Below are 16,582 nucleotides of genomic sequence, written 5' to 3'. Positions count from 1 at the left end.
AGGAGTTCAAAACCAGCCTGAGCAAGAGCGAGACCCCGTCTCTACTAAAAATAGAAAGAAATTAATCGGACAACTAAAAATATATAGAAAAAATTAGCCGGGCATGGTGGCACATGCCTGTAGTCCCAGCTACTCGGGAGGCTGAGGCAAAAGGATTGCTTGAGCCCAGGAGTTTGAGGTTGCTGTGAGCTAGGCTGACGCCACGGCACTCTAGCCCAGGCAACACAGTGAGACTCTGTCTCAAAAAAAAAAAAAAAAAGAATTGTGGGTTTGGAAGGTCCTAGCTGAGGCGCTACTGTAACTGCACCCCCTCCCATTTTTCTCTGGAACCCCCTGGTAGGTGCACAGCAAAACTGCATTGAATGAGTGACTGGATTCCTCAGGAGAGGCAGGTGTTGATAGTCACAGCATCCCCGAATGGCATCTAGCTGGTATTTTCCATGTTCTACAATTTGCTAAACATTAGTCCTGAGATGGACTGCCCAGCCCCTGGAGTCATGAACATGTTAATCTCTTTATTCGTCCCTGACCCTAATGACTCAAAGCCCGTTCTGCCGATGAGGGAAAGAGGGTAGGTGTGGGCTGGGGACTCTGGTACTTGGTCTGTCCCACACCAACCCCGACATGTAACACTCAAGTTCACCACCCCACAAGTGCACAAGTAAAAGAAACACAGAAGCACAAACAGAAGGAGGAAGGGGGAGAAGACTTGGCTTCCACCTTTACGTGGAGAGCACTAGGTAGATGGGGTACCTTGTAGTTAGAACAGGTCACTGATGTGATGAGAGACCCAGGAAGAAGGGCACTGGCCAGTCAGATCCTCAGGGATGGCAAGCAAATGGTGATCTTGGCAGGAACCCTGGGAAACCTCTCATTTAACCCCCATCTGAAGTTTAAGCTCATAAGCTGGCCAGTGGCCGTGGACGGTCAGGCTTCTTCCAAGCTGGAGCTTCGAGGGATGACCCCTTGCACTCTGCGAAGTTGTTAAGGCCTGTGCCCTCTCCCTGCAGTCTGTGTGAGCTGGACCCCTCTCGGCAGCCAAGTTGAGATTGCGACGTACCGGTGCTTGAGGCTGGGAAGGGGTCCTGGAGTTTACCTGACTGTGCTTTGACACGGGTGTCTTCTCTCCAGATTCCTGGGACTTCAAGCAGTCCACACGCAACATCTCCCCCACCATCAACCAGGCCAACATCGTGGACTTGCACCCGGCATCCGTGTACAGCATTCGCATGTACTCCTTCAACAAGATTGGCCGCAGCGAGCCGAGCAAGGAGCTCACCATCAGCACCGAGGAGGCCGGTGAGCACCTTGCCTGGCCTCCCCTACTCATGACCTTGGGGACCAGGGACATCTGGGGCCCACACCAACCCTGTCCATTGGCAGTGAGCTTGCAGTAACAAGAGGGGAAGATGGAGATCCCAAAGTATTTGTGTCCACCTCTGGATCACTGGAGGCTGATCTGTCTGGCCCTTGTCCAGGTGGAGTTCTGGATTCTGGGCTTTGGGGAGCTGTCCGGGGTCCTGCCCTACTCCTCTGGCTCTGGCCTGTTTGGAAAAGACAGATCTGCAAAGGATGGAGTACTAGTCCCCTGGGCCATTTTCTATAACCTTTGTCATGGAGTTTTCCTGAAAGTTTAAACAAGATTTCTCTTGCTATATTTTCTTTTATTTGTTATTGTGAAATATAAAATAATGCAGAAAAGTAAATATAACATATGTGCAGTTCTACAAACAATCATAAAGTAATAATTAGCATAGCCAACGCTTATTATCAACTCTCAGTATGCCAGAGGTCCTCCAAATACCCCTTCCTGACCATACCCCATCCCTCCCCCTGAAATAACCAGCATCCTGACTTTTATAATACTAATTTTCTTGCTTTTCTTTTTTATATTGTCACTACCATGTATGTACAATAAGCCATATAGTTTAGTTTTGCCTATTTTCCGATAGAATATAATCATGAAATCATACTACACATATTCTTTTGTGTCATGCATGTTTCGGTCAACACTATTTTTGCAAACTTCATTCATGTCATTGGTATAGCTGTATCATTTGTGCATTTTCAGTGCTGTGTAGTATTCTGTTATGTGACCGTATTATAGGCTGTCTATGGAAAGTGGACATTTGCATTGTTTATAGTTTGGGGCTATTACAAAAATACTGCAATGAGCATTCTTGTACTTTCATGCTAGTGCACAGGTTCATGAGTTTCTCTCAGAGAAATAAGCAGTTGTAGAATTAGAGTCATCAGACAGGCGTATACTTCTATCTTTAACAAAAAAATGCCAGAATGTTTTAGAAAGTATTGTACCACTTCACTGTCCTGTGATCAGTGGATGCAAGTTCCTGCCGCTAGACATCCGTGCATGAAGCAGACACTTCAGACTATCAAACTCTTAAAGACTTTTGCCATCCTACTGGATGTACCTTATTGTCATTGTTTGCTATATTTTCAGCAAATTATGGAGAATGAAGAGGAAATTGAAACCCTATGATCATTTCAGGAGAACTCAAATGAAGGTTCTCTGCTATCTGCATCTGAGTTTTTCTCCCCAGGAGTCCTCCAGCTCGGGAGGATGGGGGTGAGAACACAGACTTGACTCATGATGTTGCTTCTTCCCCCTCTTCCCAGCTCCTGATGGGCCCCCCATGGATGTCACCTTGCAGCCAGTGACCTCACAGAGTATCCAAGTGACCTGGAAGGTAAGTGAGGTTGAAGCCATCTGCCCTAAAACACCTTCTTGCCTCCTCCCTCCTCCATCTAGGAGTGAAGCTATGGCAGGCTTGCTGGTCTCTGATTCTTTTTTTTTTTTTTTTCCATTCTCTACTCTAAAGGAGTGGTCTTTGGTTTCATATAATGCCCATGCCTGTTTTTCACTAAACCCAGTGAGGTTTGAGGGTCATAAAGGGCAGGTCCCCCAACAGCCCCCACTGATGGAGCCTGTGTCTGGGATGGGATGGAGAACTTGGCAGTGCCAAGGAGGGAAGACAGTTCTTCCACCACACTGGCCCATCCTGCAAACCCCACATGTTGTGATAAGATTGGAATTAGATTTGATTTTGTGCAAAGTTCCTCCTCTATAACATCAGGATGAAAATACCTACCCTTTCTACCTCTGAGGGTGGGAGAGCTGCAGAGAAAAGAAACCAGTATGTGCTGCAGCCATTTCTAAGAGAAAGAGACCTGTAAGATCTAGGGGGTGGCTGAAGCATCTGTCACTTAACAAAAATCTTAGAGGACATTCCACAGCTGGGCAGGGAAACAGAGCAGAACAACCTTGAGCAGAACCGAGCAATGCTTTCCTGGGTAGCTCTGGCCCTATGGCAATATCCCTCCATGGGCACAGAAGGGATGACAATCTCGAAGCTTCCTTTTGCCCTGCATCCTCCAGTCTCCAAGCGCTTTCTCTTCCACTGACTTACCTGATCCCCTTCCCCTTCCTGTGGGGTGGCAGGAGGGGGTGTTCATATCCCCGTGTGTCAGAGGAGGCCACAGGTACAGAGCGAGCTGTGAGGTGACTTACCCACAGTCATTCAGATAAAGACATGAGTAGGTCTCAACACAGTGTCCAGAGCCTCAGCCCAGTCTTCCCACCACAGCCCGCTGCACGGGATTCTGGAACAGGGAGCATTCTTCCAGCCCATCCGTGTTCCTCCAGAGCTTCCCCATCTCAACAGTGGGGTTCGGGGGGCTTTCCCACCTTCATCAGGAATCAATCACCAAGGCCACTCTCTGACTCTAACTCCTGATAGGACAAGCCCAGCTGCTTTGGTCCTCCTCTGAGCTCTTCAGAAAGGTAGACTTGAGACTAGGGGAGATTCAGAAGGCCTAGCGATATTTCCCTGAAAAGAAATGTGTGTTCACATGCATGCTCGCTCTCTCTGTCTCTCTCCCCACCCCACCCCTCACACACACATGGCGGCAGCAGCAGCAGCCTGGTTCCTTCCCTCCCAGAGAAATGGCCAGGAGGAAAGTGAGGCAGGGCTAGGCAGCTGGTCTCTTCTGGGGGCAGCCTACCCAGTAAACGCCCGGAGCCATGGTTCCCCTGCAGATTAAGAGCTGGGCTTCAGGGCGCTTCTCAGAAACTGGGGGTGAAGCCTGGACCCCAATCCCCAAGTCTGGCCTGTGTCCTGGCTCTGGACCCATTTCCTGAGAATGCTCCAAGGAAGCTGGGAGAGGGGGGCAGGGACACAAATAAGTATGTAAAATACCGAGACGTTTGGCTAGAAAGCTCTGACCCAGAGGTCGATAAAAATTTAGAATCAGATTTATTTCTCCAAAGTCTCATAATGAAAAATAAAATTGATTAGAAAGTTAGAACTTCAGAATGAACCAGCCGGTCAATAAATTTTGGGCTGACTTCTCGAGGGATTTTTTTTTTAACACTGAGAAACAGATTAATGAAAAATAAAGATTCACTTGAAGATAAGTCACTTCATTTTAAGACTCTTTCCACGAGATGGATCGCCCCTGCTTTATGACATAAATTTGCAATCAGCCCTATTGATTTCTTAATGCTTCAGAGAAATATTGTTAAGATTGATTTAAATCCTAAGTGTGTCTATTGAGGGGGGGATAGGGGAGGAGAAAGAGAGAGAGACAGGAGAAAAAAAAAAAGAGAAGAAGGAGAGAGGAAGGTCTGTTGAGATTTATATACATATGGGGAGATATACACATATGTAGATTTTGGCGTGTGCCTGGATGCCTGTCCGAGGTCTCAGTATGTGTTGATGTGGCCGTGTGTACAGGTGTGTATGATGGTGTGATAGCTCTGGGTATGTTGATGTGTGTGTCATTGTATAACGATGTTCATATCAATGCGTGTCAGTATGGGTGTGTGTACATGTAATGTGAGAATGTAGCAGCTGCCAGGGTAAAGATGACGGTATCAGGGCCTTGAAGAGATGTGTGTGTCTACACTAGCTGTCCGTGTGTGTGAGAGTGCAGGCACACGCGTGCAGATGTGGACCCAAATGCAGACATTTGCCCACTTACAGGCAAGCAAGCGGACTGCCCAAGTACAGGCAGAAACAGTATTCAGGCAGCCACAGAAAGTCAAGTCAATTAAACACACACACACCTATTTAGTGAGTTCGAAACGATTATGTTAAATTAAAAACTTCATTTTATCGAGTTAACAGTGAGCTTAAATATGCAGTTCATTTAAAATATTCATTGACTAAAAAAAAAAAAAAACCCAGTAAGGCTGTTTTACTAACTTAATTGTTTTTGATCTTACTATTTTTTAGTACAATAAAAGGTAGGCTTTTAAATTAACTTCATTGTTTTTAAAACCCTGATTCAAGCTGTTTTTAAATGCGCTGGGGTGGGTGTTCTGTCTCAATTTATAGATGGGCAGGCCCAGTCGTTAAAGGAGCCAGTTTCTATTTGTGGGTCTAAATGTACCTGACCGAGGGCAGGTGTGTGGATTAGGACATTTGCTTTGATGGCTCTGAATGTGTGTGTTCCCGGTTCTGGACACGAGTAGACATATCGAGATTGCGTGTGTGGTCATGTCACGTGTCAGTAGGTGTTTAAGTGTCGATGTTTTCTCTCTCGGGACATCTGCGTGTGTGTGTCTGGCTGGGCGTGCACCAGTCTTTGACCCTGGGGTGACAGTATGTTTTCCAGCCCCAGACTGATGCCCCTGGCGTTTCTCCATTTGCCTGGTCTGCTGGGGTCCGTCCTTCATTCCTGCCAGCCGCTTTCTGACCCCCATGTCCTCGCCTTCACTGTACCTCCGTCTAGGGGCTGGCTTCAGCCTCAGCCCTCACCAGGCCCAGCCTGTGGCCACGGTGTCTGGGGCAGCCCAGCCTGAGCCTTCCCAGAAGGGCTGCACCCAGATGAAAGTCAAGGACTTTTGTTTTTATTGTAGTGAAATACACATAACATAAAATTTACCATTTTAACCATGTTTAAGTGGGCAGTTCGGTGGCAGTACACACATTCACAGTGTTGTGCAGTCATCACCACTAGCCACTTCCAGAACTTTCTCTTCATCCCAAACTGAAACTCTATAACCATAAAACATTAACTTCCCACGTCCCCTCCTTCCAGCCCCTGGAAACCCCTAATCTACTTTCCGTCTCTATGAATTTGCCTATTCTAGGTGCCTCATGTAAGTGGAATCATGCAATATTGGTCCTTTTGTGTCTGGCTTATTCCACTTTCCTTATGTCTTCAAGGTTCATCCACGTTGTAACATATGTCAGAATTTTACTCCTTTCATGGCTGAATACTATGTCATTGCTTGGATAGACCATATTTTGTCTATCCATTCATTTCCTGGTGGACACTTGGGCTGCTTCCATCTTTTGGCCATTCTGCATAACTCTGCTATGAACACGGGTGTACAGGGATCTGTTTGAGTCCCTGTTTTCAATTCTCTGGGCTATAGACCTGGGAGTGGAGTTGCTAGATGATATGGTAATTCTATCTTTAACTTTTTCAGAAACCGCCAAACTGTTTTCCACATAGCTGCACCGTTTTACCTTCCCACCACGTGCAAGGGTTCCAATTTCTCCACATCCTCAATAGCACTTATTTTCTGTTGTTTTTATAATGGCCGTTTTAATGGATGTGAAGTGGTATCTCAGGACTCTGTTTTTATTCGAACTAATTGTTCACCTTCCTCTCCATCTGATTACCTTTTGTCTGATGCTTCATGTTTCCCAGGCCCCCGAGCCCACGCGATGATATCCCTATTCATTCATTCATTCATTCATTCATACGTATCGCGGGCCTGCGGTATGCCAGACCCCACTCTAGCCACTGAGAGGACAGCAGTAAACAGAACAGATGATGCTCCTCGTCCCCGTGGTGCTTACATTCTCACGGGGGCAGACGGTCAAGTGCATAAGTAAAATATGTAGGATGTTAGGTGACACTAAGTGCCGTGGAGGAAAATAAACCAGGAAGAGAAATTAAGAGTGCTGGAGAGAGCAGGGAGCGATCTTACATAAAGAGCTAAGGAAAGCCTCGTTAGGAAGGGGGCGTCCCAGCAAGGACACGACAGAGGCGAGGCCAGCAGCAGTGTGGCTGTTGGAGGAAGGAGTGTTCCCTGAGGTGTGCGCGTGCCTGGTGTGAACAGGAGAGGCCAGCCTGCTGTAGTGTCGAAGACTTTGGCTTAAGAGCACCATCTCAGAGCGTGCCCATGTCTTTGTCCCCACCTCTCCCCTGTGCTCACAGGCGCCCAAGAAGGAGCTGCAGAATGGTGTCATCCGGGGCTACCAGATCGGCTACAGGGAGAACAGCCCTGGCAGCAACGGGCAGTACAGCATCGTGGAGATGAAGGCCACTGGGGACAGCGAGGTCTACACCCTGGACAACCTCAAGAAGTTTGCCCAGTATGGGGTGGTGGTCCAGGCCTTCAATCGGGCTGGCACTGGGCCCTCATCCAGCGAGATCAATGCCACCACCCTGGAGGATGGTGAGGGCTCCCGCAGAGGGGAGGGTATAGAGAGCCCAGCTATGGGCAGAGCCAGGGCTGCCAGGGAGGGCCTGTGAGTCCTTCCACTTGCACCCGGGCCCCATCTTGGGGTCTGGGGTCCACACGGGCTCCCTGGGTCCCCTCCATGTCCTGCTGCCCATTGGTTCCACTCAGCACCAGGGCCTCTCAGTCCATTGGCAGACTCTCTGTCCATCACCTGCTAGTGCTCTGCCCCTCTGTTGGCTTGTTGGCCTATCTGAGCACTTGTCTGTCCACCTGTCTCTCCATCCATGCTTCTCCCTCTTCCCAGCACCCTAACCATCTCTCTGACCCAAGCTCTTTCCTCTACACCCTGGGTCCTGTTTCTCCTCCTTGACAGCTTCTTGGGAAAAGGGCAGAAGCCAAGTTACCTTTGTATTCTAGGCTGGAACCTGTCCCCCATCTGCTTTAAGGACCCATGATGAGACTGTAGAGTTAAGAAATCCCATCACCCATGCGGCAGAGGATTTAGAGCCCAATTATTTAGAACTTCATTCTTTGATGACTAGAGAGGACCCCACAATCTGATTAGTAAATGGAGGGGCCCAGTCTCTCCAGGGAGGGGTGTTAGGAGGAAGCAGGAACACGCCTTCTCCCCAAGCACAGAGAAGACACCAGCTGGTACCTGAGCCTGCATTAGGTAGAGAGAGGAGAGGTGGCCTTGATGCCCCAGACATGGGTCCAGGCTGGTCACGGTGCCCCAAAGAGCAGAGCATTCTTCCAAGCTTCCTTCTTGATTCCCCAACCCAAAACTAGGGTATGAGATTAAGACCCTCCATGGAGTCTGAGCCTGCCCACTCTGCCCCCAACAGAAGAACCGCCTGCCTGAGAGCAGGAGCCATCATCGCCCTGTGCCTGTCCGGACACCGAGCATTCTACCACTAGAGAGCTGTTCCTTAGATGAAGCAATGCCTCTCTCCCTCGTCCTCTCTGCAAATGCAGCACCCTGGGGAGGCGGAGGCAGGACACATTAGGTCGGAAACACCTGAGAGTAGGTCAGTCCATACTCGTGGTTCCTAACCTTGGCCACAAGTTGGAATTATCCAGGGAGCTTTCAAAATGCTGATGCCCAGGCGTCACCCCCAAGAGAGTCTCATTTCAGTGCTCGGGGGCACAGGCTGGGCTTTGAGATGGAGTACACTTCAAAAGCCCCAGAGCACTGGGCCCCTGAGAAGAAGGGAGGACACAAACGAGGGGAAAGGCACAGAGAAGCCCGAGGGAGGACCCAGAGCTGCACTGCCCCCAGCCCCCCAGCCATGACCTTCACCATCCCCCTCTGCCCCCCACCCTGAGGTACTGGCCACAGGTCTGGCTGGATTGAGGAAGATCAGCTTGTCACCTCTTAATACTGGCAGTATGAGTTCAGGCGGCACCCCCACCCAGTGGCTCTCAACCCTGTGTGTGTCGGAACCTCCTGGAGGTCTGTCAAATGCAGATCGCTGGGCCCCAGCCCCGGAGCTTCTGCTTCAGCAGATCTGCGGGGGGCGGTGGCAAGAGTCTGTATTATAGCCCCAGCTACTCTGGAGGCTAAGGTAGGAGGATCACTTGAGCCCAGGAGTTCAAGGCCAGCCTGGGCACCATAGTGAGACCTCTTTAAAAAAAAAAAAAGTTCCATTTCTAGTAAGTTCCCAGGCAGCACCTTGGAGAGCCACAGCACAGCAGCTGTGTCCTTGTCCACAGAGGCTCATGGAGGTTAAGTAACCTGTCCAGAATCGCCTCTCTAGTAAATAACAGAATCTGAAACAAAATCCAGGCCTGACCCTGAATCCTATACTCTCCCTGCTTACGCCTGTGCTCATCCTTTTGCTTGGAGCAAGGCTGGATCAGGGTGCTCCGGGCGGCACGTCCCAGGGAGCAGCTGCCTTAGCCCAGGCCAGGCCACCCGTCCTGACACTGAGCTCCGTCCACCGGGGGCTGTGCCAGGGACGAGCCAGGCCGGGCCGCCCTTTGCCTCCATCCGAACACTGCCTGCCTGGCCTTGTGGGGGCCCCTGGAATTTCCAACAGGGAGAGATGAGCGTGGCTGCGGAGTCATTCTGAAAACAAAGGAGGAGAGGGAGAAGAAAGTTTCCAGCGGCATTTGCTCAGCAGTTTTTCATACTTAATTAAGGCCCTCGTTAGCCTGTCAGATCCTGATCGTTTCCTGGCAATATTAGCACTCCTCCTGGGGTATTCAAGGGCCCCTGCTTTAGCAATAGTGTCTTTTCCATAATTATATTACCTTCATTTTGTTCGAACGGGCGATCTGTATTAGTTTATTACACTGGGTCCCTAATTACATGGTGCTTATATTTTTACACCTAAGTAATATGAAACAATAATCATTCTCAAAGAGGATCGTTAGGATGATGTATTATCATTTAAATGCTCATAAAAATTAGAGTTGCCTCTTGTGGGGCAACGGGATCTAATTACCTTCCATCCAGCCGGTGCCTCTTTCTCCCATTCAGAGCAAAACAGACTCGGTCTTTTGCTTTGTCCCTGGCTCCTCAAAAGCCAGTAGGAAGTGCCACCCACGTTCTCCCTAGCCGAGGTGGGTCCTGGGGCCCGGTGTTCCCGCTGTCTGTTATCTCAGAAAGGGCAGGCTGCACCGGGCGAAGCCAGGGGCTGGGCCTCAGGTTCAACACAAAGGGGGCTCTCAGAGGGAGAGGGTGGAAGGCAGGGTGGACCCCCGACATTGGTCCCGGAGAGTGTTTTCCTGTTATCCCAGTCCTGCTGGCGTGTCTGTGTACAGGGGCAGGGACAGAGGTGGAACGAATGGTCTCGGAAGTCCTGAGGGTCTCCGTGGCAATGCTTCTCCCCCGCACCAGGGTTCATTGCGCTCCTCCTCCCCCTTCAGCTTGGCACAAGGACGCAGGAGGCCCTAGAGACGGGCCATGGCTTAGACCCCTGGTCAGATGACGCAGAGGGTCTGGCAGCCATCAGATAAGACAGAGAATTGCAGATACCCCTGGGACCGGCTTGGTGGTCTTCCAGGTTCTGATGAGTCCGTGGGAGGGGGCGTCCCCTGGATTCCCAGGGGCTCCCACCAGAGCTCATCACCTTCTTCCCAGGATTTGACCAGAACCAGGAACTTGCTACCTAGAGAACAAGGAGCCAAAGTCTGCAAGCCTCTCTGTCTACCCCAGTTTCCGGAAAAGGACACTTCCCAGCTTCCCAGCCCCAGTTCTCAGGATTCTTGAGTCAGGAAGTCCCTCCACTTGTCTACCTGGATGTGCCTCTGATTGGGCAGCAGGACCCAGCTTGGGGCATGTACTTTGTGCTGTCACTCCCGCCCCTGACTGACTGGACCCTTGGTTGTTCCCCCACCCCATGCAGTGCCCAGCCAGCCCCCCGAGAACGTCCGGGCCCTGTCCATCACGTCCGACGTGGCCGTCATCTCCTGGTCAGAGCCCCCACGCAGCACCCTCAATGGTGTCCTCAAAGGCTATCGGGTCATCTTCTGGTCTCTCTACGTGGATGGGGGTGAGTCTGCCGGAACTGACTGCTGGGTCTCGGATGAGAGGTGCAGGGTCGGCGGGGTCTGCTTCCTGGTTTAGAGACAGCATCTTCCCACGGGGTGCAGGTGGAGTGGAGTGTCCCCCATGCTCCACATGTGGAGGCCACGGAGGGGGATAGTGGTTAGAAGGGCCAGGGGATGGTGAGGGAGGCATTGGGGTCCACTTGCACATGTCCACATTAGCCTGGGTCAGACGAGGGCATCTCTGGTGAGGGGTGAGAAGACACCAGCCACTCCTAGACTACAGTAGGTTTGGGGAGTTATTTAGGACACGATAGGGACAGATTTGCTTTTCTAATTTAACATGTTGCCATTAGGCCCCTATGGCCCCATCAGCCAGGATGGGGCAACTGCGGAGCTTGGTGAAGGGGAGTGGGGGCCTGAAGGGCAGGAGAGGCAGCAGGGTCACCAGAACCAGGGAGAGCCTCCCTTGGCCAAGCCCCGCTGCAGCTAGGCACACACAAGGTGTGTCATTGTGCAGTGAGCTACCCGGGACCCAGAGACAGGCACACGCCGTGGAGCTGGGGGTCAGAATGGCAAGTGGAGAAAACCCAATACAGTGGCCCAACCTGTTATGTGTCTTTGTCATCCTGGGATGTGCCACTATAGACAGGTTTGGGTAGCCCCCAGAAACACACCAGGCTTCCACCCGCTGGCATACACAAAGACCTTCAAGCGACCGGCCGGTCTGTAGTCCACACAAGCCCGGGACCCAGCATCCCAAACTGGAAATGTTCCACTGAAGGCCTTCCTCATCTCAACAGACCACAAGGGGCTACCATGAGTCTGCCTTCCTGGTTCCCGGGCTTCCTGCCTCCTGGCCCCCCACACCCTCTTCTTTCCTGGGGGACCTGGGAGCCCAGCTCACCTGTCTAGAGCTGCTACCGTCCCTTCCCCACCTTGGTTCTGCTCTGCCCAGACCACTACCAATAGGAAATGTTTTCCCCACCACTGTCCCTACTGTGTCCTACAAAAAGCAGAGGCCTCTAGCTCTAAAGTTCTCCCAAGTTCTTTTGCTGCGAGATGCCACACCATATTGCTCAAAAGGAGACCTCACTACATGCATATTTGTGCTGAGCTGGGTAAAGGGTTTCCTTAGCTCAGCCTCTGGGGAAGCTATTGGCCTCGCTAATCTCCAGAGACCACCAGGACTGTTGGCCATGCTGCCTTCTTCCTGGCTCCAGCCTCCACGGTCTGCCCTGGTTTCTGACCTTCTAGGGAAGGAAGGCCCTGCAGTTCAGGCTTCTGACACTGCTCCTGCATGGACCTGGAGTCCCTCACACTGGGCATGGCTGTCTCATCCTCTAGCCCCTGGCAGACTGCTGCCTCCCCAGGCCAGGCCCTCTGCCTTGGGCCTTTAGCCTGCACAGGGCCACCAGCGAGGTGCTGGAAGTGGGTCGTCTCTCCAAGGCCGGTCCTCAGACAGTGTCTGGGCCTTTCTGAAAGCCCAATAGTCCCAGTGGGAGGCTCAAGAGTCTGTCTCTTTTCCTTATTCTATGACCCTGGCTCTCCCGTGGGGCCCTCTCCCTAAGCTCCCGTTTGGAGTCTACAAGAAGTTCCTTGGCAGAGCAGGGATGATGGGTCCTCACTGAGCCTGAAGAATGGCCTGGCACTTCCTGTCTGAGGCTATCAGCTCCACCAGCCTGGCCCCGGTTCTCTGAGCAGGATTTTGCAGGGAATGGGTGGGTGTCTTCAGTGGTAGGAAGGAGAATGAGGGGTTACTTAGCCCCTTATACTGAGAGCCAGGGTGCCAGCCTAGGAGCAGTCAGAGGCAGGGGAGGGGACCTCAGCCAGTCACGACTCACCCCCAGGTTGACATACTGCCTAGGGAGGCCCCACAGCCCAAGGAGGGGCTGGGCAGCAGGAGGAATGGGCTGGGCTCCCCTCCAGGTCCAGGCCACCCAGGTGTCTCCTATGGGAAGGGGGAGTGGGTGGCATAGGGGAGAAATGGAAATGTTCCAAAGGGTGAGTATCAAGTTGAAGTTGGTACAAGGTCAACCAGAGGCCAGGGCCAGGCCAGCATCCATGCCTGGCCCTTTATTGGGCCACTTAGAGAGAGACGTGGCCTGGGGTGGTGGCCCACACCTGCTCCTGGGTACCTTGAGGGGGAGGACCGTCTAGTCCTGGCCGCCATGGAGTCGGGCTCTAAGCCAGTGGGGCAGGTGCGAGTGGAGCCCAGGCCGATAGGCAGCAGCAAGGGCCATGGCTGGGCAGGGCTGGGCCAACCTCAGAGGCTGCTTGTCTCCGGCAGAGTGGGGCGAGATGCAGAACATCACCACCACGCGGGAGCGGGTGGAGCTGCGGGGCATGGAGAAGTTCACCAACTACAGCGTGCAGGTGCTCGCCTACACCCAGGCCGGGGACGGCGTGCGCAGCAGCGTGCTCTACATCCAGACCAAGGAGGACGGTGAGTCCAGGCCTCCCCTCCAGACAGGCTACCCTTGACCTGCCCCACTGCCCACCCCCCAACCCCACCTGGGGAGTAAGGGTGAGAGCAGGGTACCATTCTTTCTCCTGTCCCTTTGAGCCACCGTAGAGTGACTTTGAAGGCTTTGGGGTCCTGTTTTGGGGAGGACACAGCTCATCATAGGTTGTGGTGAAATGCTCTAGGATGCCTGCATAAGCATATAAGCAATTGTAAACCCCACACATGCGCACACACACCCACACACACACCCCTGCAGCACTGAGTCAGAGGCCAGATCAACCCTCCTCCCACCCCTGCCCCAAAGGCATCCTTTTCATGGCATCTGCTCCCTTGCAAGGTTCAGCCTGGTTTCCTCTGGATACAGGTGTTGGGGCTGGGAGAGCAGGAGTGTCACTCAGCACATCTTGGCTCAGGGACTTGGCAATCACCCGACAGAGGCCCCAGTACAGGCCAGGCCCTGGACTCCCAAAGAGAGGAAGGGGTTGTGCCTCCATTTGGAGCTATGTGATCTCGACACCCTGCTCCTGGGGCAGAACTGGAAAAAACTCAGAGATTGGGGGCCACAGTCAAGTAAGGGCAGGGAAGGGGGCAGGCTGGGAGCAAAGCTGACCCAGGATGGAGCAGGTCAGGGGAAGGACTTCCACCCAGGCCCGGAGCCACACTACTCCAGGGGCACCGTTCCTGCAGAACGCCACACCCGGGGGACATTGTGTGTAAACAGTGCACAACCCTGGGCTCCTGCTTCCAGCCCCGCCATTTTCTTCCCCATCCCGCGCAGACCCCATCACTCCGCTGTTTCCTAAGTGAACGTCCTGAGCCAGGTGTTCTCTTGTTGGAAGGGGAGGTTTGCACGAAGAGTGGCTGGGGCACGACGGGCACTGAGACGGTAGCCCTTGTTGGCTTCCTTCCCACTCAGCCTGTTCTCTCAAGGGATACAGAGACCCAGGGTCTAGGTCCTACCCAAACAATTTGTCAGAAGGTGCTGGAAAAGCAGCGACTCGGGAGAAGCTGCCAATGCAGCCCAGCGCCCGGCGACTGGACCAGCTCCCAGCTTAGCTTAATCTCCCACCTCGCCCAAAGCCCCCGTCCCCCCACCCTCCTTAAGCTCTGAGCACTTCAATATTTATCAACCTGCCTGCCCTACTTTTCCTGTCATTAATCCTCCCATCGTGGCTTCCTGGGACAGCTCCGGGCAGAGCCTCCTGCTCTCGTGTGGAGACTGAGCTGAGATGGCGCCCAGAGCCTGGTCCCATCTGAGGTCTCAGGGCCACACACTCAGGCACCTAACTGGCCTCCAGCAGTGAACCACTGGGCCCCAGCCTTCCTGTTGCCCCTGTTCTGAGGCAAGGCTGAGCCATCAGCACCAGGACGTGTTTTACTACCCAAGGTGAGGCCCTGCAAGGGAACCCAGAGGTCTAGGAGCACCGTCCCTCCCTGCAGGGAGCCTTCGGCCCTCACCTAGAGCCACTTATGGAGCCACACATGGGAAGGCACAGTACAGGAGCCAGGCCCAGGGAGGCACCGCCCCTCACCTTCAGGAGGCCGCGTCGCAGCATGGAAAAGGCACTGAAGCTACATCGGAAGCGCATGCCCCAGCCCTGGCACTTGCGGGCAAGTCACTTAGCCTCCCTCAACCTCAGTTTCCTCATGATAAAACAGGGAGAGTGACACGTCATCAATTCGTGGTAAGAAGCAAGATAATGACCAGGCGCAGTGGCTCACGCCTGTAGTCCTAGCACTTTGGGAGGCCAAAGCAGGAGGATCACCTGAGGCCAGGAGTTCAAGAACAGCCTGAGCAACATAGTGAGACCCTATCTCTACAAAAAAGAGTCTACAAGAAGTTCCTTGGCAGAGCAGGGATGATGGGTCCTCACTGAGCCTGAAGAATGGCCTGGCACTTCCTGTCTGAGGCTATCAGCTCCACCAGCCTGGCCCCGGTTCTCTGAGCAGGATTTTGCAGGGAATGGGTGGGTGTCTTCAGTGGTAGGAAGGAGAATGAGGGGTTACTTAGCCCCTTATACTGAGAGCCAGGGTGCCAGCCTAGGAGCAGTCAGAGGCAGGGGAGGGAACCTCAGCCAGTCACGACTCACCCCCAGGTTGACATAGTGCCTAGGGAGGCCCCACAGCCCAAGGAGGGGCTGGGCAGCAGGAGGAATGGGCTGGGCTCCCCTCCAGGTCCAGGCCACCCAGGTGTCTCCCATGGGAAGGGGGAGTGGGTGGCATAGGGGAGAAATGGAAATGTTCCAAAGGGTGAGTATCAAGTTGAAGTTGGTACAAGGTCAACCAGAGGCCAGGGCCAGGCCAGCATCCATGCCTGGCCCTTTATTGGGCCACTTAGAGAGAGACATGGCCTCGGGTGGTGGCCCACACCTGCTCCTGGGTACCTTGAGGGGGAGGACCGTCTAGTCCTGGCCGCCATGGAGTCAGGCTCTAAGCCAGTGGGGCAGGTGCAAGTGGAGCCCAGGCCGATAGGCAGCAGCAGGGGCCATGGCTGGGCAGGGCTGGGCCAACCTCAGAGGCTGCTTGTCTCCGGCAGAGTGGGGCGAGATGCAGAACATCACCACCACGCGGGAGCGGGTGGAGCTGCGGGGCATGGAGAAGTTCACCAACTACAGCGTGCAGGTGCTCGCCTACACCCAGGCCGGGGACGGCGTGCGCAGCAGCGTGCTCTACATCCAGACCAAGGAGGACGGTAAGTCCAGCCCTCCCCTCCAGACAGGTTACCCTTGACCTGCCCCACTGCCCACCCCCCAACCCCACCTGGGGAGTAAGGGTGAGAGCAGGGTACCATCCTTTCTCCTGTCCCTTTGAGCCACCGTAGAGTGACTTTGAAGGCTTTGGGGTCCTGCTTTGGGGAGGACACAGCTCATCACAGGTTGTGGTGAAATGCTCTAGGATTCCTGCATAAGCATATAAGCAATTGTAAACCCCACACATGCGCACACACACCCACACACACACCCCTGCAGCACTGAGTCAGAGGCCAGATCAACCCTCCTCCCACCCCTGCCCCAAAGGCATCCTTTTCATGGCATCTGCTCCCTTGCAAGGTTCAGCCTGGTTTCCTCTGGATACAGGTGTTGGGGCTGGGAGAGCAGGAGTGTCACTCAGCACATCTTGGCTCAGGGACTTGGCAATCACCCGACAGAGGCCCCAGTACAGGCCAGGCCCTGGACTCCCAA

At 53.2% G+C, this 16,582-nt stretch overlaps 1 protein-coding gene across 1 annotated transcript in view; it reads left to right on the top strand.

Moving 5' to 3' along the window:
- DSCAML1 (Down syndrome cell adhesion molecule like 1) overlaps positions 1 to 16,582 on the top strand; it is a 97,508-nt gene that overhangs the window by 52,830 nt on the left and 28,096 nt on the right. Inside the window, exons 13-17 of the mRNA XM_012658326.1 lie at positions 1,132 to 1,299; positions 2,638 to 2,708; positions 7,195 to 7,435; positions 10,792 to 10,938; positions 13,224 to 13,379. Of these exons, the coding sequence (XP_012513780.1) occupies positions 1,132 to 1,299; positions 2,638 to 2,708; positions 7,195 to 7,435; positions 10,792 to 10,938; positions 13,224 to 13,379 (783 nt within the window). The remainder of the gene's footprint in view (positions 1 to 1,131; positions 1,300 to 2,637; positions 2,709 to 7,194; positions 7,436 to 10,791; positions 10,939 to 13,223; positions 13,380 to 16,582) is intronic.

Source organism: Propithecus coquereli, unplaced genomic scaffold, assembly GCF_000956105.1.
Source record: "Propithecus coquereli isolate 6110/MARCELLA unplaced genomic scaffold, Pcoq_1.0 Scaffold580, whole genome shotgun sequence".
NCBI classification, from domain to species: domain Eukaryota; kingdom Metazoa; phylum Chordata; class Mammalia; order Primates; family Indriidae; genus Propithecus; species Propithecus coquereli.
The sequence above is the reverse complement of the archived record's forward strand: the minus strand, read 5'-3'. Positions and strand labels throughout refer to the sequence as shown.